Source organism: Canis aureus, chromosome 29 (assembly GCF_053574225.1).
Source record: "Canis aureus isolate CA01 chromosome 29, VMU_Caureus_v.1.0, whole genome shotgun sequence".
NCBI classification, from domain to species: domain Eukaryota; kingdom Metazoa; phylum Chordata; class Mammalia; order Carnivora; family Canidae; genus Canis; species Canis aureus.
In genome coordinates, this window is record NC_135639.1 from 1,780,281 (window position 1) to 1,804,135 (window position 23,855).

The 23,855-nt window shown below is 59.3% G+C and overlaps 1 protein-coding gene across 1 annotated transcript in view; it reads left to right on the plus strand.

The window, feature by feature from the left end:
* TCERG1L (transcription elongation regulator 1 like) overlaps positions 1-23,855 on the plus strand; it is a 186,542-nt gene that overhangs the window by 155,148 nt on the left and 7,539 nt on the right. Inside the window, exons 9-11 of the mRNA XM_077877177.1 lie at positions 8,697-8,832; positions 19,680-19,769; positions 23,606-23,724. Of these exons, the coding sequence (XP_077733303.1) occupies positions 8,697-8,832; positions 19,680-19,769; positions 23,606-23,724 (345 nt within the window). The remainder of the gene's footprint in view (positions 1-8,696; positions 8,833-19,679; positions 19,770-23,605; positions 23,725-23,855) is intronic.

Here is a 23,855-nt window from a genome sequence, read left to right on the forward strand (position 1 = left end):
GGCACCCGGGGCTCCCAGAGTGGGAAGTGTCGGCGGCTGTTTCCCCCCTGGGAGTGACCCCCCAAATGTCAGAAACCTGCTCACAGTGGCTCCGTTACAGTCGGGATTTCTGAAATCACCTCAGCTTGTAAAGTGGAAACGCATTTTCCGGGTGGCCGGACACTGGTGCGGGTGTGGGGGGGCGCGGGCGAGGAGCAGCGCGTGGGGTCTGGCTCGTAGTTGACACGAGTGCGCACAGGAAGGTGTGGAGGGATGGATCACACCACCATGGGGAGGTCTGCGGGCCTTGGCGCAGCCGGGGTGATCCCCAGGCCCCTTCTGGGAAGGTGTCATCAGGACCAGAGGGTGGGGTCAGGCCAAAACTGCAGAAGTGAGGAGAGCAGGGCAGGCAGCACAGGTCTGCCAGCTGGTCGGGGGTCAGTGAGATGGCCGGGGAGCACTGAGGTCCTGGGATGGGCACCCAAGAGCCCGGAAGCCCAGGCCCCAGCCTGGAGCCCAAGTCCTACCTCTCCAGGCAGACCCTGTGTCCCTGCCCACCCCTAATCGATGTGCCGGTCTTCCGACAGCGGCCAGAGGCAGCTCCCACACTGCAGTGTCAGACCTAAAAAACTACCGAATACAGATCTTTCAAAGTTCACCTCATCCAAAAGCCATTTGTTATAAATACGTGATAGAATGTCTGAGGCCCCACAAGGCAGAGATTCACAGAGACTTTGATTCCTGCAGAATTTCATATTGTGTCTAACACTGGAGTTATAGTCTGGCGGTATTTCGATGATAAATTCCCAGCCTTCTCTGCCAGGAGAAAGAACAAGTTCTCCCCATCCATTACATCAAATAAAAGATGAGGCATCACCTCGCCAAGCAGGGAGCTGGATGTCAGTGTTGGGAGGGTTGGATGGTCACAGGCTGCCGGAGACGTGGAAGGTGAAAGATCATCAGCATCATCACCACCATTAGCATGTAACCACCACCACCACCAGCACCAGCACCACCGCCATCATCACTATATTGTCACCATCACCACCACCACCACCATCATCACCCATCACCCCCACCACCATCATCACCACCATCATCACCACCACCACCAGGACCACCACCACCACCATCATCACTATATTGTCACCATCATCACCACAACCACCACCACCATCACCACCATCATTACCACCACCACCAGGACCACCACCACCACCATCAGCATCACCCCTACCATCACCATCATCACCATCATCACCACCATCATCACCACCACCACCAGGACCACCACCACCATCATCATCACTATATTGTCACCATCACCACCACCACCACCATCATTACCATCACCCCCACCACCATCATCACCATCATCACCATCACCCCCACCATAATCATCACCACCATCATCATCAGTATATTGTGCTAAGTACTTTATATGCACCATCTGTTTTCCCATCTGTAAGATGGGGATTATAGCTGAGGCTGCCATATAGGGCTATGACAAGGATTGAATGAAGTGACACCAAGTAGGAGGACAGGGTTTTACACACAGAATGTCAGCAAATATCAGGTGTTCATATTACTCCATTTAATTCTTACAAAAAATGGGACGCTTGGGTGGCTCAGTGGTTAAGCGTCTGCCTTCGGCCCAGGGCATGATCCTGGAGTTCAAGGATCGAGTCCCGCATCGGGCTCCCTGCATGGAGCCTGCGTCTCCCTCTGCCTGTGTCTCTGCCTCTCTCTCTGTGCATCTCATGGATAAATAAATAAAATCTTAAAAAAATAATTCTTACAAAAAGTATTAAGTGGGAAGTTTATTGTAATTTGAACTTTATAGAGGAAAAAAATCATGAAATGAGACTTTCTTGAAAATATAGTACATGTGCATGAAAGTGCAAGTTCAAAGAGAAGTCTGTAGAGATCAAACTGTTCATGCCCAACACTCTGCCTCCTGCATCATCCCTACAATGCAGATCTCCCCTCCTCTTCCCCCTCTACCTCCCCTCCTTCCACCCCTACTTCTCCTCCTCTTCCTCCCCCTCTTTCCTCTTCCCATTTTGAGGATAAGGATTATGGAGCTCGAAGAGGTTAATGAAAATCCAGAAGACAGTTACCCTGAGCCATGACAGGGGTCCAGTTTTCCTTGGGTCCTGGCATGTTGCTCTCAGCGATGTCACATGGCCCAGAGCAGTGGATACCAAACCACAGCACATTTACAGAAACACCTTTTTTAAAAAAATATTTTATTTATTTATTCATGAAAGACACACGAGAGAGAGAGACAGAGAGAGAGAGGCAGAGAAATAGGCAGAGGGAGAAGCAGGCTCCATGCAGGGAGCCTGACGTGGGACTCGATCCCAGGTCCCCGGGATCACACCCTGGGCCAAAGGTGATGCTAAACCACTGAGCCACTGGGCCACCCAGAAACAGCTTTTTATAGATTCCTTTGACAACCCTTCAGTGGGAACAGCCATGCATTCGGAAGGCTTGCAAGAACGTGCTAATTATGTCCAGACGAAATCTGGAGGAACAGCCCAGAAAGGCACCATCCGTGGCTGCAGGAAAGACGTCCAAACACCGTGACGCCTGTCCTCTTTAGAGAGTGGGACCTGGAGCTGCACTGCATTTAATGTGTCTCCAAGGAAATCACAAGGAACAAACAGCCACAAAATCTAAGCCAACAATTTATCTACGGCCTCCTGAGCCCCAAGCATAGCGCCCGGTGCTGGAGAAGGACCCGTCAACGAGCCCGAGGCGGCCTTCAGGGACTTGCCCGGCAGCCGTAGAGGCAGACCCAGGAGTGGCCCTGATGGAAGCATCGCGTGTCCGGCCCTCCTGGTGCAGGAACCCCACAGTCTGAGTGCAGAGGGTAGGGCATGTCCTGCCGGGGGAACGGCCAGGTGACCCGACGAAGCCAAGCTGAGCCTGTGTGTGGACAGGGCCAGGAGGAGCAGGTGTGAAGAGGAAGCACAGGGGTGAGGGAGCCGTGAGGACGGGGCCGGTGGGCCAGGTTGGTGGAATGAGGACCTGAGGAGACATGTGGTCCTCCTACCAGGACGGAGTGGCAGGGCTGTGGCTGGAAGAGAGTAGGGAAGGTTTGCAGCTTGGGGCCACCAGCACAGGGACATGGCCTGGACTGCGGGGTGCGCCGCCGCCCTGTGGGCAACTGGACCCGTGTCCTGGACGAGGTGATACTTCTCTGCACAAACCATTGTGGATGTTCTAGAATGAAAGCCCATGACCCAGGTGGTCGGTCACTCCTGGGAGCATGAGGTTGCTGCAGCGCTCCTGGGTCGGGCTGGACATGTCGGCCCCACTGGTCACACCCGGGGAGACCTCGGGCTCCTGATTTCGAGCCTCTTACTTCTCATGTTGACCAAACCTGGACAACCCTTGAGGATGTGGCACTTGCTCGCCCGGTGAGGAGGGACGTGGTTATGGGTTTAATCGTGTGGCCCGCCCCCACTCTGACGCAGGAGTCCTAGCCCCAGAACCTCAGAACGGGGCCTAATTTGGAGATAGATGGTTGCAGATGCAATTCGTTCGGATGAGGTCATTAGGGTGTGCCCTAGTCCAATGAGTGGTGTCCTTCTGGGAGGGGACATTTGGACACAAACGCACATGGGGGGGGGACACCATGAGAAGATGAGGGCTGAGACCTGGATGCTGCCTCCGCAGACCCAGGGACACCGGAGGTTGCTGCTGAGCCGCCGAGCCAGGCAGGCCGGGGACAGATGCGTCCTGTCAGCCTTGGACAGACCCCATTGGCGATCGTGGTGGAGCGCTGCCTGGGAGGGGGCACGGCCACCAGGAAGGACATGGGGGCTCAGGAGCACGGCCTGCCCTGCGCCCGGGCTTGCACAGCAGGCCCCCAGGCACCCCCGCTGCTGGAGGGCACAGGAACCCGATGGTGCCTGCCCTCGGGCAGCGCTCTGACCTGCGTCCTGCGGCTCTCCTCTGAGGGTAACTGCCCCGAGTTGGCTCAGACCCCCGGGTGGGTGGCCCGTCCCAGCAACACTGCCTCCGCTCCAGGCGCCAGCAGAAGGCGGGGTCCCCAGCCATCCCCACTCCTGTCTGACTTGGCCGGAAATCCAGCTTCTCATAACCTCCCTCAAGGTTTGGTGATTTGCGAGAATGACCCCCGCACTCCGGAGAGTGCGAATCCTGAAGACTACGGTTTTATCATAAAGGGTGCGACCCGGGAACAGCCAGATGGAAGAGAGGCCAAGGGTGAGCCCCGGAAGCATCCCGAGCGCCCAGGCCCCTGTCCCCCTGGCCTGGACCCCAGCGGGCCCACCAGCTGGGAAGCGCCCCCAGCCCCGGTGCCCCGCATTTGTGTCAGAGTCAGTGCCCGGGAGGGAGGGACTGAGTCCCCTCTCAGTACTCAGCCCCCGCCTTCCTGAGGGTTCCGACGGCTCCGGCCCTCTGGCCACATGGCCAGGCTCACCCTGTGTCACCTCGTAACATGAGCTCAGGCATGGCCAAAAGAAGATCCTGACCAAGGACAGCCCCGTGGCTCAGGAAGTCCTCCGAGGAAGCAGGGACAGAGGCCCAACAGTCGTGGTCATCCTGTGGGTGGTTGGGGGGCGCCCGGCACACGGTGGCCCCCAGGCCTCTCCGGCTGCAGACAGTGATGCTGAGGCAGCAAAGCCGCCCGGGTTGTCCTCCGCCAGGGACGCGGACCCAAGGGCAGGGCGGGACAGAGGGCGGTCCCTGAGCAGGCCCGACAGGGCCCAGGCGGCCATCGGTGGGGGCCCCGGGTGGTGGCCGAGGCACATGCAGACGCGGGCACCGCCGCCACCGCCAGCCCCATGGCCGCCCGCCTGTCGCCCGCCTGGGAGACCGAGGTGTCGCCTGCGGGCGGGGCTGGGGTGGCCAGACGACGGTCTTCCCGCCGAAGGACTTAGGAGCAAGCTGGATGAAGAGGCGGGAGGCCTGCTTCTCACACCTCCAGGACCTGCAAGGTCGGGGGCAGAGCTGATGAGCCGATGGTGGAATCGAGACGTTTGTCAACGGGACGGAAGAACAGGAGCACGGCTGCGGCACAGGCGGCAGCGCGGAGGCGTTCCAACATCGGCTCGGCCAAACCGCGTGTTGTGCCGAAACCGGGTCCAGAGGGCTTCCGTCGTTTGCCCAAGATTTGGCAGCAGGCGGTCCCCAAGGAGGCTCGAAGCACTTTGCGCTCCGCCAGGAGAGCCGCGCGTGGTTTCTCCGCGGGCCCAGGCGCTCGCTCGCACCCGGCGTCTTGGCAGCCGATGGTCGCTCGCCTCGGCCTGAGCCGCTCTGACCTCCTCCCCTCTCGCTCCGCGTTGGAGCGGTGCTTACAGACCACCCTTCTGTTTCTGTGCAGCCTCTCGACTGATAGGGTTGGGTGGGGGGAGGGAGGGCGAGGAGGGAGGAGGGCGCTCGGAGGGATGCACTGAATCCTCACACCTCGGCGAGGGGGGCGTATGGTCGCCCCACCTGGGCACTCTGAGGTGCACGGACCTCCTGCACTGGTGCAAACAGAGGCTTGGGCCTTGCTGCGTCCAGCTCCGTGGTGTGAGCTTGCACACGTAGTGGCACGATGATGACCCACTGCTGCATCGGTACGGGGTCAGCAGGCAGGCGCTGCAGACGGCTGGGACACGTACCCCCTAGCGTGCACCTGCTGTGAAGACAACGTTGCCTCCCGAATCTCTCCAGCTCTCTCCCCTCCTCTCCGTGGAAGGATTCGGGAGGTGGAGAGAGGGGTGTCTGGGAGTCTGAGAGCGGACCTCTGGGCACAGCAGATGTGCCAACCCCGGCGGCCCCCGTTCCCTCAGCCTCAGATAAACGAATTAAATGCTGTCGTCCAAAAAAAAAGGCAACTAGCACCTAGATGTGCTGTGTCCACCACCCAGTTGCCCTGAGTGGGGGTCTAGTGAATTTTACCAAATAATCTGCTGCCCTGTGCACATGGGCAAAGTCAGAAAACCCCGTATGATAGTGAGCAACCGGGACGGACCCACACGTGCACCTGCACACAGGCCATCGGCGGTTCAGCTGTTCAGGCTCAGGAGCGGCCAGAGTGCTGGGGTGAGGGATGGAATGGGGGCAAATAGCCGCTCTGCTCCAGGCACGGGGTGGCCCCCATAATGTCCCCAAAAGGATGGGAGATGGGAGCCGGGGAGCATGCTGTCTCCCGAAGTAAAGGGACCCCAGCGCTGCGGCCCGGCCTTGGGGACCCTGCTCTGGGGGAAAGGTTGGGCCAGACGGAGCCCGTTTCGGCTTGTGCGCTTGACCCAAAAAATCTCCCGAAGCCGGGTGTCTACCTGGCGAGGCATGTGCCATGCGGTAAAGCTGTTGCCAGATGAGGGGCCTTTCCCCCCACACAGCTGGCACGACTCGTGGGCACCAATTACTGTGCCCTCGGGGATGCTGCTTGGCATCCTTGGTCGTTGGGGGCCTGAGCTAGCTTTATTGAAGGTACTAGAATTTGCTTTTTTTGTTGAAGGCACCCAACTCACTCAGCCATAAGAATATTAAAAATATATTTAGCAAGTTTGCATTTACTTTTGACCAATTATAATTGAACTGAGGGCTTCACATCCTGGAAGGCATCCAGGAGCTCGGGACGGAACACTGTGTTGAATGAGCTATAATACGTGATCATCGCTGAGCTTGTGCCGTTCCCATTAATCTTATTTCAAGTTACAACAATACAGGTCTTGTTTCCACACTTCTATTTTTAACTAATGAAAATTTATGACAAAGAAATCCTAATTATACCCTCTGGAATGTGATACAATTGCAAATCCACTGGTGATTTTCTTCTGGTGAAATTCCACATAATCACACAAGAAGCAAAGAATGTAAGTCCTCCTCAAATCGCTGGTCTATAAATAAGGGTCCCTAATGGGCTGAGCAAACGTTTTTGTTGGTTTTTCTTTTTTTTTTTCTTTTTTATTCCTTTGTACATTTTGTATCAGGCTGGGCTAATCCATGCTCCACCCCTGGTGGGTGCTGGAGGACGTTGCCTGTTCTCAGCTCATCCTAGAGTTGGTGACTGATGGATTTCCACGGAGCCCTGGATGGACAGTGGGGGGAAAAGCAGGTGTCAGGAGGCAGGACCGGCTTGGTCCTGGCACTGAAGTGAGGGTATGACCTTGGACGGGCCTGCCTCCCCCCCCCCCCACATGCAGGGATTGCACACACGTGGCGAATAATCCCCCGTGTGGGGCATTTGCAGCATCTCTGGTCTCTACGTCTCCATGTGCCAGTAGCACCTCCACGGTGGTGACAACCTGTGCACGTGTCTGCAGACACCACGAGACGTCCCTGGGGAGCACCATCCCCCGGGAGCATCATCGCCCTGGGTGGGAGCACTGTGCCGCCCCTGTGTCAGGAAGCCCCGATGCGTGTGGCCTGACTGACGTTCACCCAATTCCCAGGGTGAGGCTGGTTTTGCAAAGAAGCAGGGACGCACCGTGCTCTTAAGGTGCGTGTTCTCTGCTCTTTCTGCGTCTCCAAGACCTCGGGGCGTTGGTGGGCATGCAGGAGGCCACGTCATGGTGCTTTGCAGGGACTTCCCTTTGCAGTTGCCAGCTGACCCGACCCCAGTGCCATCAGAAAGTGAAGGTTCTCTGAAACTGGGGGTCTGAGGACACAACAGATTTGCCCCTCTCTTTGCTGGTGTCACGGGCCGGGGGACCTGACTATGAGGAGGTGAGGAGCAGGGCTGGGCCAGGCAGAGGCCCAGCAGAGGGGTCCACAGGGCCAGAGTGTGCTGTCCCCAGGCCGGTGCGTGTACGTGGACTCTGTCCTCGGGGCTGAGCATGGACTGTGACAGGGGGACAGGGGTGGCGGCTGGAGGGCCTGCTGCCCCGCGGGCCACGTCAGGGAGGAGGAGTTGTCCCGGGAGCACCTGTGTCTGCAGGTGGCTGAGCATCTTCCAGCAGCAAACACTGAAGTGATTTAGAAGCAGGTGCCCAAGTGCTGCTGGAAGAGGGTGGGCAGGTGAGAGGGAGCGGTCAAGCGGGCGGCCGGTGACAGAAGGCCGGGCGCCGAGCTGAGGCTTGGTCAGAGGGCCGCCAGGCTGGTTAGGGTGGCTTGTGGGGCCACCGGGTGCCCCCGGGCTCCTGTTCCTGATGCTTCCCCGCTGTGTCTGGGCCTGGGTGCAGCCACCAGCTCTAGGGCTTTCTGGGGGGGTCCCCACTCTGTACCTTTCCCTGCACCGACGGCCTGGGGCGGGGTCCCTGTCGCCCTGTGGTCACTGACAGCTCCCTGTTGGGTTAGACCCCAGGACAGCATTTCTGTCTCCGGAATGTTGATGGCACAGTCTCGCGTCATTGTCTTCCTGCATTTGTCCAAAACAAAGGCCTCCCTAAAACAAAGCAAAATGCCAGAAGCAGACCCGGAAGTGGGCTCCAGTGATTTGCTCAAATGGAAAAGCTCAGCCCTTTACCTCCTTGGACAGCGGGGTCCAGGCAGTGCGGGGGACTCCGGTGGCCCGTCCGGCCCTGGCGCGCCCACTGCTCCCTTCGCTCCCTGGGTCAGGGCCTCGACTCTGCTCCACCCCAAACCCAACAATCAGTCTGCGTCCAGGAGCAAAACTCACCGACGTCGTGGGGCTGCAGGCACCTGGCCTTAAGATTCCCGTTTCGCCTCTAAAAGTGTCACCTGAAGGGTCGTCGGGGGTTGCAGATGGTCTCCGGGGGCACATTTAACTCTCCGTGTCTTGTGCCCCAAAGGACAGAAGGCCACGTGAGTCCTGGGCCAGAGGAGACGGAAGGAGAGGCCAAGAGCATCAAGACGCCGCCACCGCAGATCCTCCTGCCGCTGGAGGAGCGGGTGACCCACTTCCGAGACATGCTGCTGGAGCGAGGGGTAAGGACCCGGCACACGCAGTGGCTCTCCCCCGAGCCGGTCACGGAGGCACGGTCCCCGCGGCCCAGGGACACGCTCCTTCCTGAGCTCCCGGGATGCGGCTGAGTGAAATTCGGGTGCCGGGTGATTTGGGGCCGAGGCAGCATGATGAGAAGGGCCCCTGCTTCCTGTCGCCGGGAGGCTGTCCCCGTCTGGGCCTGCAGGCTCCTGAGACGCAGCAGGATGGGAGGGGGACGGTCCCCAGACGGGACGGCGCACAGGAAGCCTCTGTGGGGATGCGCTTCCTGCCCGTGCCGCGGCTGGGTGTCGGGCCCCCGCCTCCCGGAGGGGCGTCCCCTGTGCTCGGCTCCGTCAAGCCGGGACTCGCGCACCTGCAATCAGTTCAAGTAGTTTAATAAGATTAGGATGAGAGTTGACTTCTGAACCTCCTTTTGAGCTTAGGAGGAAAATATTTTAGAATCTCAAATCCCTTTCCAGTGACTTTTATTTCCAGCTTTGGCCTTTGGGGCATAAGGTGAGGCAGCTGGGAGAGCCCAGTAGGATTTCCTCACAAAATGAGGCTGAACAGAGGCCGTAGCGGGAGCCTCGGTGTGGATCGTACCGAACGCCGCAGCGACCTTGGGAACTCGAGCCAATGCCCCGGGCTGTGAGCTGCCTCCCCTCCCCGGCGCCCCGGGCCGAGCTCTCCCGGAGCAGGTGCAGCGGCCGCTGAGGCCAGGTGTCAGGAGGAGCCCACCCACCCCAGGGCAGGGGGTCCAGCAGGTGCCCCCGAGGCGGGCTGGCGGGAGCCCTGGGGGCGCAGGGCCACCGAGATGCTCTTGTGGGCGGGACGGAGGTGGTCCCGAGTGGGAGCGCTCTCCTCCTTTGCACCGTGAGCATCACTGTATCTCGTTCTCTGCTTGTAGATGAGATGCAGCCCCCGCCGTGAGGGGCTGGGAGGGAAAGTAGAGGCGTGACCTCGAACGTGCAGAGCAGCGTGCGAGGCCTAGGTTAACAGCGATGCCGGGTAACACAGAGGTGCCGGAAGGACCCCACGCAGGGCTGTCTGTGCACACGGATGACGTGCTTCACGGGCCCGGGCCGTGCCACCGGGGGTGGGGGCGGGGGGTCCTCAGAGCCTGCCACAAGGGGGCTGCTCTGCCGAAGCACCTGCCGGGCCCCCTCCCTTGCTCTGCACTCACGCTGGCACCAGGCCGCGGCAGGACGGGTCCGAGGCGGGATAGAGCATGTTCCTCTCCCCACACAATCGCCGGGACAGGCTGCTTCTGCCCTGGAGAGCCACTGGCGTGGTGGCTTCTGAGGTTTGTGTCGCTCTCGGGAGGCGCTGATGGACACGCAGGGGCTTCTCTGTCCCTGTGCACATCTGAGAGTTTGCATCGACCCGGCCAGTCGGTTCCAGCTGAATCAGGCGGCGGGAGGCAGGATGGCATGAGGGGCCTTTGAGAAGCAGCAGCGAGCATTCGTTTCATCGTCGTGATGCCCGCCTCGCCCAGCTCTTTGTCTTGGAAACCGAGCAGGCCCAGCTCACCAGCCTCAGACTAACCACCCCTGGGAGCCTAGGGCTTCCCGAGACACCCACCTTCCCCTCCCAGGGCGGCCGCCGCGCCGGGTTTGTATGGTTTCTTGAATTTATCCCCGTGGCCCTGGTTGAGCGGTTTCAATAATGAGATTTTCAGCACATTCTTGCCTCATCCAGGTGGGTGACTCTCTTTGATTCTTAGATTCTTCCCTGGGAGAATCGTATGTAGATGAGAATCAGCAAAAGGAGCACAGAAACGTAAAGCGCTAGCCCGGCGTTGTGAGCTTCCCCCGGGAGAAAGAGTCTGGGGTGAAGCCTGAACCCCTACCTTAGGAGGATTAGAAGGAGCCCACACGCGGTGCGTGACTGGGAAAGATCAATCCGAATTTACTTCTGATGTCATAAAGCAATGCCACCATTTATGACTTTTTGACTTTATAAAATATGCCAGCAGATTTTATAAGTTATTCATGCTCAAGAGAATTTGATGGCTAAGCCCATAAGATTTCTAGTCGCTTAAAAACGAGGCACAGAAAGGTCACTTTTTTCACCGACTGAGTGATTAATAAGATTTTTTTTTATTGCATTTGTTCAATACTTCAGTCCAGAAATTCATGTACTTACAGAATGATGGAGCGAAGGTCCTGCGGGCTTCTGGTAGTTTGAGACGGGCACGGTTTGGGGTGTTCCACGGGGATTACGGATCGGGGAAGGAGCCTTGGGTTTTGTGGTTTTGTAGTGTGTATCTGATGGCTCAAGAGAGGTTTTATTTTTATTTTGTTTTACTATACAATCCACAATAGGGCTTTTTGGAAAACAAAACAAAATGAAGCAACCCTCAGCCAGGCAGGGGGGGTTTAATTGAATAGCAGATTATTAATGTGATCCCGCCTATTTGGACAAATGTAGGAGAAACATTTTATTGGCAACTTCTTCCTCCTGCCACGTATCCCTGAGAACCGGGCATGGCTTTCCCAGGCGCCAGGGAAGAAGGAGCTTCGGAGACCCGGGGTCTCGGTCGGGGGACTCCGGGCTCTGCACCTGCTGTGTCTCTGTGGTCCCTCCGTGGGCAGGCGGCCTCAGGGAGACCGGCTGGCACTGTGGCTGCTACGCAGGTGAGCCTCACGGAGTCTGGGTCCGAGTCCGTTAGAGGAACTCATGGGCCGCACGCTCGTGCCCACCGGGCCATCCCAGTCTCTCTCTGCGCTAAGACGGGTGCACCGTGAGGCTGTCGGTGTCCAGGAACGGTGTTAGGGTCTTCCTGCCAACAGGGCAGCGGGGGAGGCCTTCTCCCTGCAGCAGGGGGGCCACTTCGCCCCCCCCACTTCTGAGGCCCCCCCTTGCTGGTGAGTCACATCCGGGGCCCCGTCCCCCCTTCCCTCAGCCACGCAGACGGCGCTGCCTCTCTAGAGCTGTAGCGGGCACTGGGGCCAGGACTTGTGCTGGAAAGGCTCGGGCCTCGTCATGTGCCAGCACCCATCACGGCCCTGGAGGGGGGGGCACGAGGCACCTGCAGTCTGCCCCGCGCTCCTTGGGGAGCCGAGCTGCCCCATGTTCCAACGGCAACTCTGCGGAGCTCGCGAGGGGCCCTGAACGCCTCTCCTGACACGCAGCGGTGCTGTGCAGGTGATACGTGCGTTAAAAGAAAATCTGCAAAAAACAAACAAACAAACAAAACAAAACAAAAAAAACCAACTAAGTAAGAAGAAAAGTCACCCCCAATCCTATCCTAGGAGAGCAGTGTTTTCATCAGTGGGTACATTTCTTTCCAGACTTTCTTTCTCAGAACAGATTTTTAAAGATCAATAATAAATATTTTTGTCTTAGACCATACCCAGGATTCAACTGTAATCGAACACGGCTCAGCCAAGTGTTCTGTTCCACATAGTGGATGGCGTGAGGCTCGGCCGGATTTATGAGTCGCTGTACTGTCTCCTCTCATTCAGCGTATTTTTTTTTCTTTTTTTCTTTTTTTTTTTTTTTTTTGAGTGTTAGGACAAACCTTTGGCAGACATTTTGGATGAGGTCACGATATCCCATCCGTTGTCAATTCCAAAACCCTGCGTTTTCGTTCGCGTCTCATGTTCTCCAAATTTGCTCTTCTGGGTACAACCCGGTGGCCACGGGGACGGCTGGGCCGCGTGCGTAGCGTTGCTTCCTACGGGCTCTGACCGTTGCCGTCTCACCAAACTACCTTGAGAAGAAAGAAGTAGTCGCTTTCATGCAGCGCACCCTTCCAGGGGCCCCGTTCCGAGCTCCCGAGGGTGTCCTGCCAGCCCTGGAGAGTGGGAAACGTGAACGTTTATTATTCGTTGAGTCTCGTTGTTCTTTCCCTCGGGTTTCTGTCTCGGCTTCCGCGCCGTGGTTCCTCCTTCCTGCCCTGACAGCCGCGGCCTTCGGGTGGTTTCATTAGCGAGGAAGTCGCGTTCGGACGATGAAGACGCCCTTGTGGAGGGCGGTGGGCCCCCCACCCTCAGTGCCGGATGGGAGCGCGTCCATCCCTAACGGGAATAACCCTCAGACACAAAGTAAATCGGTGAAGGGTGTTGCAGGAAGACAGAGTAAGATTATATTTATCAATCAAAATAGAAGAAAGAAGCTGAAGTCAGTAAAACCCCATGCATCCTGGGAGGCAAGGATGGGAGTCAACGTGTCCCTTGCTCACCTGTGGACTCACCTGCGGGTCACCTGGCTCACCTGGGCTCGTGGGGACTGGTGCATGTTGACCGCTCCCACGTCCGAGTGTATTTTTTGTTTATTTTTTATTAATGTATTTATTTTTAAATATTTTATTTATTTATTCATAAGAGACACAGAGAGAGGCAGAGACACAGGCAGAGGGAGAAGCAGGGTCCCTGCAGGGAGCCCGATGTGGGACTCGATCCCGGGATCCCGGGGTCACGCCCTGGGCCGAAGGCGGCGCTAAACCTCTGGGACCCCCAGGCTGCCTCCACGTCCGAGTTTGGGATGACGCGTCTCCTTGGGTGATTTCCAGCCGCGGCGGAGAGGGCGGGTGCGCTACCGGGAGGTAACCGTCCTCGGCGGGGAAACCCCGGGCAGCCGTGGGCCTGTTCCACGTGGGTCCTCCAAGGTGCCCTGGTGGGACTGACGCCGAGACCACAGTGGTCACCGGCCCGTTGGGGCAGCGTCCTCCGCGTTTCTCCTTCCACACGTCGCGTCCCAGAATGCCCGGAACCGCCTGCGGTGCACCCTGGGCACCCCACCCCGACTGGGTGGCTGGCAGGGAGCCTGCAGGATAGGATGCTGTGCATCACCCCCAGGGCGGGCGGGGGATGAGCCAGGAGCACCCCTCGCCCTTCCAGCTGCCCAGCTGCCTTCACTTGTCAGGACCCCCAGGGGACAGAGCTATGTGATTCGGGAAATGGGGTGATGAGGCGAGTGGTACCTGTCACCAGCAGAGCCCGTGGGAGGCGGCCGGAGGGGAGGGCAGAGCGAGGACGTGTAGCGGGGACGGAGGACGGCTACGCAGACTCCCGGGCCTCGTGCCGGGAGGTTTGTGGGGAGGGCGGTGGGGGCCCGGGCTGCTCCAGAGGAGCGAGGCCTGGGAGGGGAGTCGTGGGTGGAGCGGGGGCACCTGGCTCGGGGGGCGGGGAGGCTGAGCTGGGGATGGAGGCCCCGGGGGGAGGGCAGATGCATGAGCTGGCAGGGAAACAGGGACAAAGCCCTAAAGAAGGGCCCCCATGTCCAGCCCCTGGTCCTGGAGGCAGAGGTGGCTGCTGGGCTTCAGCCAGAAGGAGCTTCCGGAACCTTCTCCAGGGGCCGCGGGGCCTCCAGTGTGGCTGAGCAAGCACCACGTCCACCTCACCCCGTGGTCTGCGTGCCCTCAGCCCCTGCACCTGCTCCCCAGCTCCCCGGTCCCTCCGGGGGAGAGGCCTCCGCTGCCCCCGCGGGGGCTTTGGCTCAGTTCCCTGAGGCCGGGGCACCCAGGGCGGCTCCCCGAGGCCCGGCCCAGCCCACGCCTCGGGCAGCCGCCCCCGTGGGCCGCCCCTCACACGCCTGCGAGACGTCTCGCTGCCTGGTTTCCTTCTTTTGCCGAGACCCCCGAGCGGCCGCCCATGGCACCTGGGCTGGGTGCAGCCCCAGGACGGGAGCACCGGGGCCCCGGGCGTGGTGCCCGTGTTTCGGAGGCCGGTGCTGTTGTCCCAGAGCTGCGAGCGAGCCTGTGACACATTGCTGCCTCCCGAGGGGCGCGGGGAGCACGGAAACCCCGGGGAGAAGCCGCCCGCCGATGGACAGTCCACTCGCGGGCTTCCACGCCACCGTTTACGAGCCAGAGCAAGGGAACAGTAAATGCAGCGTGTTTCAGAGTCACATTTGGGCAAAAACATTAGCGTCTGACATCAGTGCAGGTGTGTCTGGCTGGAGATCAGCCCCCGAGGCCCTGAGATCACCCAGGGGTGATCCTGAGCTCGGCCTGCAGCCGGAGGGGGGACCCCAGCAGGGCCGGCGGGAGGCCACAAGGATGGGGCCGACGGACAGACACAGGACGACGGACCCAGTCCCCTGTTCACAGGCACGTCCACAGCCCTGCCTGGCTCACAGCTGCCCCGGGGCGTCAGACGGGAGCCCGGGACGCACTGTCCCGCCGAGTGCCGCTCGGGGCCGCAGGGGCAGCCTCCTCCTCCTCGTCCATCAGGCCCTGGCCTGGCGTGAGATCTGGTGACTGTTGCACACCCCACGGGGCCTCGGCTCTGAGGATGAAGCCGCGTCCGCCTCCTTCCGCCGGGGCGCCCTGCCGTGGGCCTGCTCTGGGGGTGCCGGCTCCCCACGGGCTGCGGCTGGCGGGCCACCTCACACCCCAGCCGGCACCCCGCACAGGGCCCTCTCCTCAGTGTTCACAGAGGCTTTGGTGAAGCGGGGCTGAGGCCGGTGCCCAAGACCGCGGTCACCCTCAGCGGCAACTGACGCAGCTGCAGCCTCACCTGTGCCCGGGACACCCTGGGGAACGCTGGTGGCTGGGCGGGTGCTCGGGGAGGGAGGGCCCTGCACGGGGCTGGGAGGCCCCGGGGCCCTGGTGGGCGGCTGGCCAGCCTGAGGGCTCGGGAATGGGGGGCTTGGGAAGGTGGGCACGGGGGGCCCGGGAGGCGGCCCTGGAGGACGGGGACCATCGTGATGCTCAGGGCACCAGGCGACCGTCTCCACCTGCTGCGGTGACCAGAGCACGTCGGGGGTGCCACACACGGTTGTTTTCAAAGAGAGCACGTTGACGACAGCGAGGAGGGGAGGGCCTGGCTCACGCGGCCTGTCCTCCAGGACTGACGCGATCCACGCTGGGAAGGGCCCCGCGCCGGCCAGCCACGTGGCGCCTCCGTCCCCTCCCCGCAGGTCGACGCCAGCCCACAGCTCCAGGCTACGGGGCATCCGCTGGGGTTTGGGGCTGCGCCCTGGCTGCAGCCACACTGCCGCTCCCTCTCCGTGCCTGTGTCGAAACCACCGTCTCCGTGTCCTCAACACCTCTCACGTGCTGTGTAGATGGCAGGAAACTCAGGCCGTACAGACGACGAGGGGAGAGCGTGTGCCCGAGGAGCGCGGGGTGCAGGAGGCAGCGCGGGGCAGGAAGGCAGGGCCCTGTGCAGCGCACGCGGACCCCCCCCCCGCCATCGAGTGTGCATGGCCACGACGCTGCTGCCGGGTGGGCAGGGACACAGGGTGCAGGAAATAAAGAATGTGCCCGAGGGCCGAGGAGGGCGTCCCAGCGAGGGCCGGACGGCGCGCAGTCTCCCGGAGGCCGGCTCCCATGACGTGGCCGGGGTGACGGCAGGAGCTGACACGGGGAAGGCAGGGAGTCAGAACGGGCTCAGGGCATGGCCAGGCCGCACACAGGGCTGCAGGGTGGCTACGGCTTCCTGCTCAAGTGCCCAGTCGTGTGCAAGTGCCAGAGCCAAGGAAGCCTGGGCTTAGATGTAAGTGAGGGGTAGCAGCACACGCTCGTGCCGGGAGGGGGCGGGATCCTCGGGTCCCCCCAGGGTGCACCCCCTGCATAATCCCCTCCATGGAGAATGGAGGCCCGTGAATAGGCCGGGGTCGCTCCATGAGGATGTTACAGGACGTGACACAGACCCGGCCTCACCTGCAGACTCTGGAGAAGGAGCCACGGTGGCCTGGTGGCCCTGGGGCTCAGGATGGCCCCTGCCCGCACCCAGCACGAGGGGGCAGGCCTCATCCCCGCCCCGTGGGATGAACTCACCCAGACACCACCTTGGGGACGTGGGAGGCCCAGGCCCAGCGACGTCAGGCTTTTATCCCAAGCGATCCTCATGCTCCATCTAACTGCGGTTACCGGGAGTCCTCCAGGAACGGGCGCGTCTCAGGGACAAGGCCGTGCCCCCCGCAGGCAGGGAAGAGGCCTGTTCCCTCCTTCCCTCCGCTCTGACCCCCGGCCCCAGATCCCACGCCTGCCTGTCCCTCTCTCAACCACGGCACCCGTTAGCGTGGCTCTCCGGGAATGTGCCAATACCTGTTCTGTCTCCGTAGATTGCAGTCCTTGTAGAGGCGGCTTGTCTCTCCTTACAGATTGAAAATTCCTTCAGAGGCAACCATATGTTATTAATTTTTAAAAAATGATTTTATTGCACGTCTAGAACTACAGAAAGCCTCAAAACACTGCAGTTAGTTAGGTGACACCAGCGATTCTAAGCCAGGCTCAGCCTTCCCTAGTGGGCGGAGACTGGGATGCCCACCGGTCCCCACCCGGGGGACAGGAGCCCCTTTGTTTGGGCTGAGTTGAGGCTGCCCACAGTTTCCCTCCGTAACTGCCTTAAAGTAGCTGCGGGCAGGAGCCAGAGGACGATGGGATCGGTCGGACTGCCTGGCCGCGGTCCCTGGGGCCTGTCCGCATCTTACCGCGTCCTCAGCACTCGGAGGAACGTCTCTGGGTGGAGCCCGGGTCATCCTGCCCAGGAATAGAGCTCGTGAATATTTTTTTTAAAAAGGCGCACTTTCTGTTATTTATTTATTTATCTATTTATTTTTAAAGATTTTATTTATTCATCTATGAGAGACACAGAGACAGAGACAGAGACACAGGCAGGGGGAGAAGCAGGCTCCCTGCAGGGATCCCGATGTGGGACTTGATCCTGGGACCCCGGGGTCACGCCCTGGGCCTAAGGCAGGGGCTCCACCGTTGAGCTCCCTAGGCGTCCCTATTTTTATTAGTAAAGGGAGAAAGTGTCAATTTTAAAGAATGGGCAGGTTGTGCTGTGCTAAGTAACGCAGATGTTTATTAAAATAGAATCTACCGGGAATCCTTGCACGTGTCCAAAAGCAAGAGATGAGGGGCTATAAGCTGCGGGTTGGCGTCTGCTCTCCTCCGGGCCCAGGGGCTTGTTCCCACCCAGACCCCCTAGGAGCCCTCCTGAAGTGCACGTCACACAGGACCATGGCTCCCGAGATAAGGCACAGCTTCCTCTGTGTGCCCAGGACGCTCCTCCAGCCCCGGCCGCGCTCACCCCCTGGCAGTTCCCTCACGCCCCAGATCACGAACCTGACCTCTGCACCCCAGACAGCCCGTCCTGGACGTGCCCCCAGCCCTTCAGAGGCCTGATGAGTGTGCACGCTCCAGGAGGGGGCTGCCCCGGAAACGCATCCCTGGGCTGGTGGAGGGGCCCCTTCCCCGTGGCCCCCGGTGCCCTGGCACATCTCCACTCGGGCACAAAGGCCTCCCGGCCGACCACGGGCTTCCTTCTCTGCCTCAGCCCAGATCCTGGGCTCTGGTGTCGGGGGCCTTGACTCCCCCACGAGTCCTCTCACGCAGCCTGGAGCCTACGGCAGAGTCAATACTTGGTCAATGTTTTTAAGTGAATAAATTATTCTGTAAATGACTTAAACATTTCCTTGCTCTGTCAGCAGGGGCGGGGGCGGGCGGCTAGAAGCTGCGCGTCCCGCACTCAGTACCAGATCCTGGTTTCTGATTCGTTCTCAACAACAACAAAAACCCCGGGGGTTCTTGGAGAATCGTCTGGTTCTAGGGCTGAGGCAGGAGATACACACGTGAGGCCGGAGCACTTGGGGTTCCAGGAAATCAAGGAGCCCCCCGGCCCCGACCCTCCCAGAGACGATGGGGTTGCCCAAGGCACACAGGTGCCAGGCAGAAAAGCTCAGTGGCCGATGCTGGAAGTATTGGAGCAAAAATATCCATGAGTCTGTAGTGATACGAGTACCTGATGGAATAAATAAGTAACCGTGGGGAAACGGGTGGCCATGCGGCTCAGAATCCCAGATAACTTGATTTGGGCACGTCCCCCTCGGGAGGTGGAGCACAGCCCCGAGTGTGGGCTGCACAAAGCGATGTCCCCCCAGGAGCACGGCCGGCAGTGGGGACAGAGGGTGAATTTGAGGAGGACAGAGCTGGTCAGTGCGTCCTCAGCCAGGTTGCTGGACCCGCACCGACAGCCGTAGTCATGGCGACAGGAAGTACCTGGAGGCGACGTGATGACGGTGGTACCTGGCTCTGGGTTCTTCCCCCAGAACCCGAACCCCAGTAATCATGAGCCAAGCTAAGCTGAGTCCAGCACAAGGGGCATCTTATGAACCTGACCAGCACCGTACGGTCAACACGACAGGGAAAGTCTGAGAAACTGCCCCAGCCCAGAGGGACCTGCGGACACGGGACCCTAGCTGTCATGCGGTGGCCCGGGTGGGACCCCGGGGGGAGGAAACACTGAAGGAAGTCTTAAGTGTGGACTTTGGTTAACAGTAGCGTAGACGAATCTAGCGTCCATTCCAAGGTAAGGTGTTCACGGTGCAGGAAACTGGGCAGGACACGTGGTCAGCTCGTAATAGTCTCGTGGTGACTTGTCCGTGGATCTAAAACTCCTGTAAAGTAAAAATAGTTGGTCTAAAAAAAAAAAAAAAAAAAAAGGCCCACCTAAGAAGGTTTAAATATTGATTAAAAATCACCTACAAATAAAAAAAAAATCACCTACAATTATGCTGAACTCAGACTGTGTGCAAGAAGCTGCCCCCGGTCACGGGCCACGGCGTTGTGAAAATTCTTGCAAACGTCCCTGCTTCCGAGACGTGGCATTCCGGAATGCCCCAGCTCCGCAGGTGTGACGGGGGCTTCAGATCAGGGCCGCGTGGCCCTGGAAGAAATCCAGAAGAAGTAGTGTCGTGAGTGCAGAAATTAAATTTTCCAATGCTCTAAGTATTGATTTCCCAGAGAGTTTGCGGCGTGTAAGGCTTTCACACAAGCCGGGTCGCCGAGCCCATGGCCCCTTGATGCTGTTTTCCGCGGTTGATCATTTGAGCACGATGTCAGGCTCAGCGGTAAATGCTAAAAGCAACTCTGTTGAATATCTTCCTTCAGGTGTCTGCGTTTTCTACCTGGGAGAAAGAATTACATAAAATCGTGTTTGATCCACGCTACCTCCTGCTGAACTCTGAGGAGCGGAAACAGGTAACGCGGTGGCGGGGCGTGGTGGTGTGATGCCAGGGCACAGCTGCCTGTCGTGTCCGTCTTGTCGGACGGGCGGGTTTGCAGCCGGCGCGCTCCCTCGCTTGTGAGCTTGCGTGCGGCAGCGGTGACGGGTGCGGAGGAAGGTTACCCCCTACCTGTTCTTAGCAACCCAGCGGCTGGTGACCCCACAGGACAGATAGCCCCATTCAGAGATGGACATGCACACGCCGGGAACACTGAGCACGCCGCAGGGGGGTGGGTGTGAGGAAGACGAAAGGTCTTACCTAATAGCAATGAATGTGAACAGGGTCCAGGGAATGTCAGGGAGGGAGGTTCTAGAAACAGGTCCCCAGAAAGGGCAGGAATGGGGGGGGGGAGGCAGCTGGCCTGGAGGACCGGTTAACCTGACGGGTCCACCCTGGCTTGTTGACAAAGTAGGTCGTGAAGCCCATACTCTTCCCAGATTCTGCAGACAGACAGACGGCCAGGCCGTGCCGACTGCCAAGGGAGGAGCTGAAGCCGTGATGTACAAGCTTGTGCAGCCCAGCAGGGACCCGGGTGGTCCCTGGGGCATAGCCCGAAGGGCCCGACGTCCACATCTCTGGGTCCCGTTCCATTCCTGTCTCTGCCTCCCGCTGCCCTTTGAGGGTGACACAATGCACGTGGCCATCGAGAGCAACCACGGAGATCACAAGGCCCCAGAGCCACTTCAGCGATGGGCTCGGTCACCACGGCCTGCGAGGTGTCGCACAGCAGAGACTGGGAAAGCCTGGAGCCAGGAGGACGGAGGGGCTAGTTACTTCCCATTCCGTCCTGGCATGAAATTCCTTCCAGAGCACACCGGGACGGTCAGCGAAGTGCGAACTAGTCAGGGCCTCAGGCCTGCGGACCCCCAACGGCCCCGCCGATGCAGAGCGCCCGTCCCGGCCAGCGCAGGCTGGCAGTTGGGATGGTCCTGGATTGGCCACCTTAGGATGCAGACCTTGCATCTGTCAGAAAGAAACATTGGAAAATGTGTGAAATGGCTCCAAAGGGGGAAAAATGTTACAACAGAGTCAGGTGAGGTTAGACTAGGACATAGAATCTGAAGGAAACTGCAGACGTTCATCACGGGTCTCCTGTCACCGTGGTGCTGCGATGTGGGAGACCGACCGGTCCGGTCCGACGACTCAGCTCTGAAAACACGTAAGGAGCTTGCTCGTTTTTCTGCCGCGGTAAAGGTGGCGTGCGGCTCACGCCTGCTGACCGTCGCGTGTCTGTGGACCGTGCTTTCGCCGACTCAGGTGGTCAGCGCCGTCCCCTCCGGTTCATGGGTGCTGTTAGAGGCCATTGGCCCCTTTGAAGGAAGCAGAGGAGGCAAGGCCCCCCCACACCCTTAAAGAAAAGGCCCGTCTCTGAGCAAGTGGAATGCACGGGCCCAGGTTGCTGTTGAGTCGAACTGGTTTCTCCCGATCCGGGGGCGTCCTCCTGCCCAGGATTCAGGCTCGGGAGCTCTGAGGGGCTGTGGGTCCAGCCGTGGCCAGAGCAGCAGGTGCCGGCCGGAAGGGGCTGGGCCTCCAGCCCACACCTGGACCTGGCCCTGCACACAGACCACACTGGAAGGTCAGCTCACCCCCGAGTGCACTATTTGGGGGAACTCCTTCAAACACCCCTGGGGAGCCACCCCTCGGACACCTCGGGCCGGTGTCCGAGGCCAGACTGCAGCCTGCTGCCCCAGAGGCCCGATGGGGGAGAGTGGGACGCCGGCCTCCCCGGCAGCCCACGCACGCCGCGTCAGGGTGCCCTCCGATCAAGTGCCCGTGTTTGCAAGAGGAACCGCCTGCGACCCTGGGGAAGGTTGCAGCTCCTCTGGGCACTGGGGCTGGGGCTGTGCATGCAGGTGAAGGGAACAGTATTCGGACCATCCGGAGCCCCAGCCCTGCTTACAGGTGCATTGATGGCAAGCGTCAGGCTGGGAAGCTGCACCGGACCTGCCATCACGTAGCGTTTCCAGGAGGAGGCTAAAGCTCCTGCTGGGCAAACCGCCCCCACGCCTCCCCCAGGGGCTGCATGGAGAAGTGAGGAGCCCAAAAAGAGAGAAGGGGTCGGGCAACGCTCATCAGACCCATTTCCACAGCAACAGAGTTTTCTCTTTATTAGGGCAGATCACGCCACGAGGCGGTAACGGCCAACGGTACCTCTTTTAAAAAGTCATGTCCCGCGTTGGACGGAACCAGGGTGATTTGTCAAAGAGGGAAGGAAAACCCCGCTACGTGGAAGTTCAGCAGCCTAACCGGGCGCGAGAGCCAAGGCGAGAGGACTGGGGTCGGATGGGCGAGAGGTGCAGGCATCAGAGGCGCGGGGCTCCCCGCAGCCTCCAGCCCCTCCGCCGGGCAGGGTTTCTTCCGTCCAGATTTAAAATTAATAGAGCAAAGCTCTGACTAATGATGGAAGCACATGCTCTTATTTGGATAATAACCCTTCATGTACTTTTTTTTTTTTTTTTTACGAGTTTAAATCATAAGACAACTGGAGAGCTTGCACACCACGTGCCTCGGAGGTGAAATGAGCCGAGCCCGTCCTCGCTTCACTATACACGCACGCTCCCTCAGCTTAGGTCCTGCTCCTGGATGCTTCGGAATCTGCAGCCCTGTGAGGCTCCTGGAGCCGAGAGCGTCCTCCTGCAGTGGCTCCGGGCCGGGCCGCGGGGGACGCCCAGAGCCCTGGGGTCAGACTCTCGTGCCTGCCGCGGCCGCCGATCCGGCTGGTACAGAAGCGCTGTTTCTTGGCCTTCCAGGGTCACGTGTGCGGTGTTTATTGATCTTTTTATTTATGCTTGTGCACACATTCAAATCATCGCTGATGTTTTCCTTCTTAACGCTCTTGAGGCTCCGATGACATTAGGAATGAAACAGCTGTCTCCACCCCCTTTAGGCTCTGGTGTATAAATGACAACTTTCTTTTTTTTTTTAATTTTTATTTATTTATGATAGTCACAGAGAGAGAAAGAGAGAGAGGCAGAGACATAGGCAGAGGGAGAAGCAGGAAATGACAACTTTCTGATACTGGAACAATGAGCCACCTCCATGCCGTCGAGGGAGGATCACTTCGTGGAGCTCCGGAGTCTCCGTGGCGTCGTGTGACTGTGTTGGCTGCCAGTGTGCAAGAGATGCAGCCCTGGGGGCGTGACGCACCTGCCTGCTGAACCCTTTAGGCCAGGGAACGGGGTTTTCCTGTTGGGTTAGCTTTCTAGACCCACATCCTGTCAGACTGGGGTTAGTGCAGTGTCTGAGGGTCACGTCTCCCTGTGGGTGTGCTCACCTGGAGGCTCCGTGATGTCCCCAGAGGATGCTCGCCGTGTCCACACGAGCCTCCTGGTGACCAGACCCCCATCCTCACAAGTGGGGACTAGAGGGTGGGGAAACAGAGATGCCGGGTCGACCTTCTTTTCACGGAGGTAAAATCACGTTTGGAGACTCCGATGCCAATTGTGTCACTATAGGAATAGAATAGAACAGATTAGGCGATCTCACGTGTCGCTGGGACTACCGGCAGCGATGTGGTCGTCGGCCAGACAGTGTGTGATGGTAGGAGGTGCTCACGGTGCCCCAAAACCAGAACCACGGGCTCCCACAGGCCTTGGGGGGGACCGTGAGGACCCAGACTTCGTTATGCAGGCGCCTGGCTCGGGACGGTGAGTGTGCCTCCGCGAGAGGGCTGCGGCTGCAAGCCCGCCGTGGGGAGGAGAGAGGCTTGACCACGACTCTCTCGCCGTTCTTTTGTGTTGTGTTTGAAACCCAAGATTTCATTTCTGATGCGCAACCTTGTAATACTTGTGTGCGTGTGTGTGTTTTAAGATATTTGAACAGTTTGTCAAGACAAGGATAAAAGAGGAATACAAGGAAAAGAAAAGCAAACTGCTGCTAGCCAAAGAAGAATTCAAAAAACTTCTGGAGGAATCTAAAGTGTCACCCAGGTACGGAGACAGAAAAGCCAGGCTCTCTCCAGGCTGGAAACAGGCCCGTGACTGTGAGAGGGCTTTTTACAGGTTGTCTCGGGTCAACCTCGTCACCTGACGTCCCCTAGATGCCCCACGCGGGAGCATGA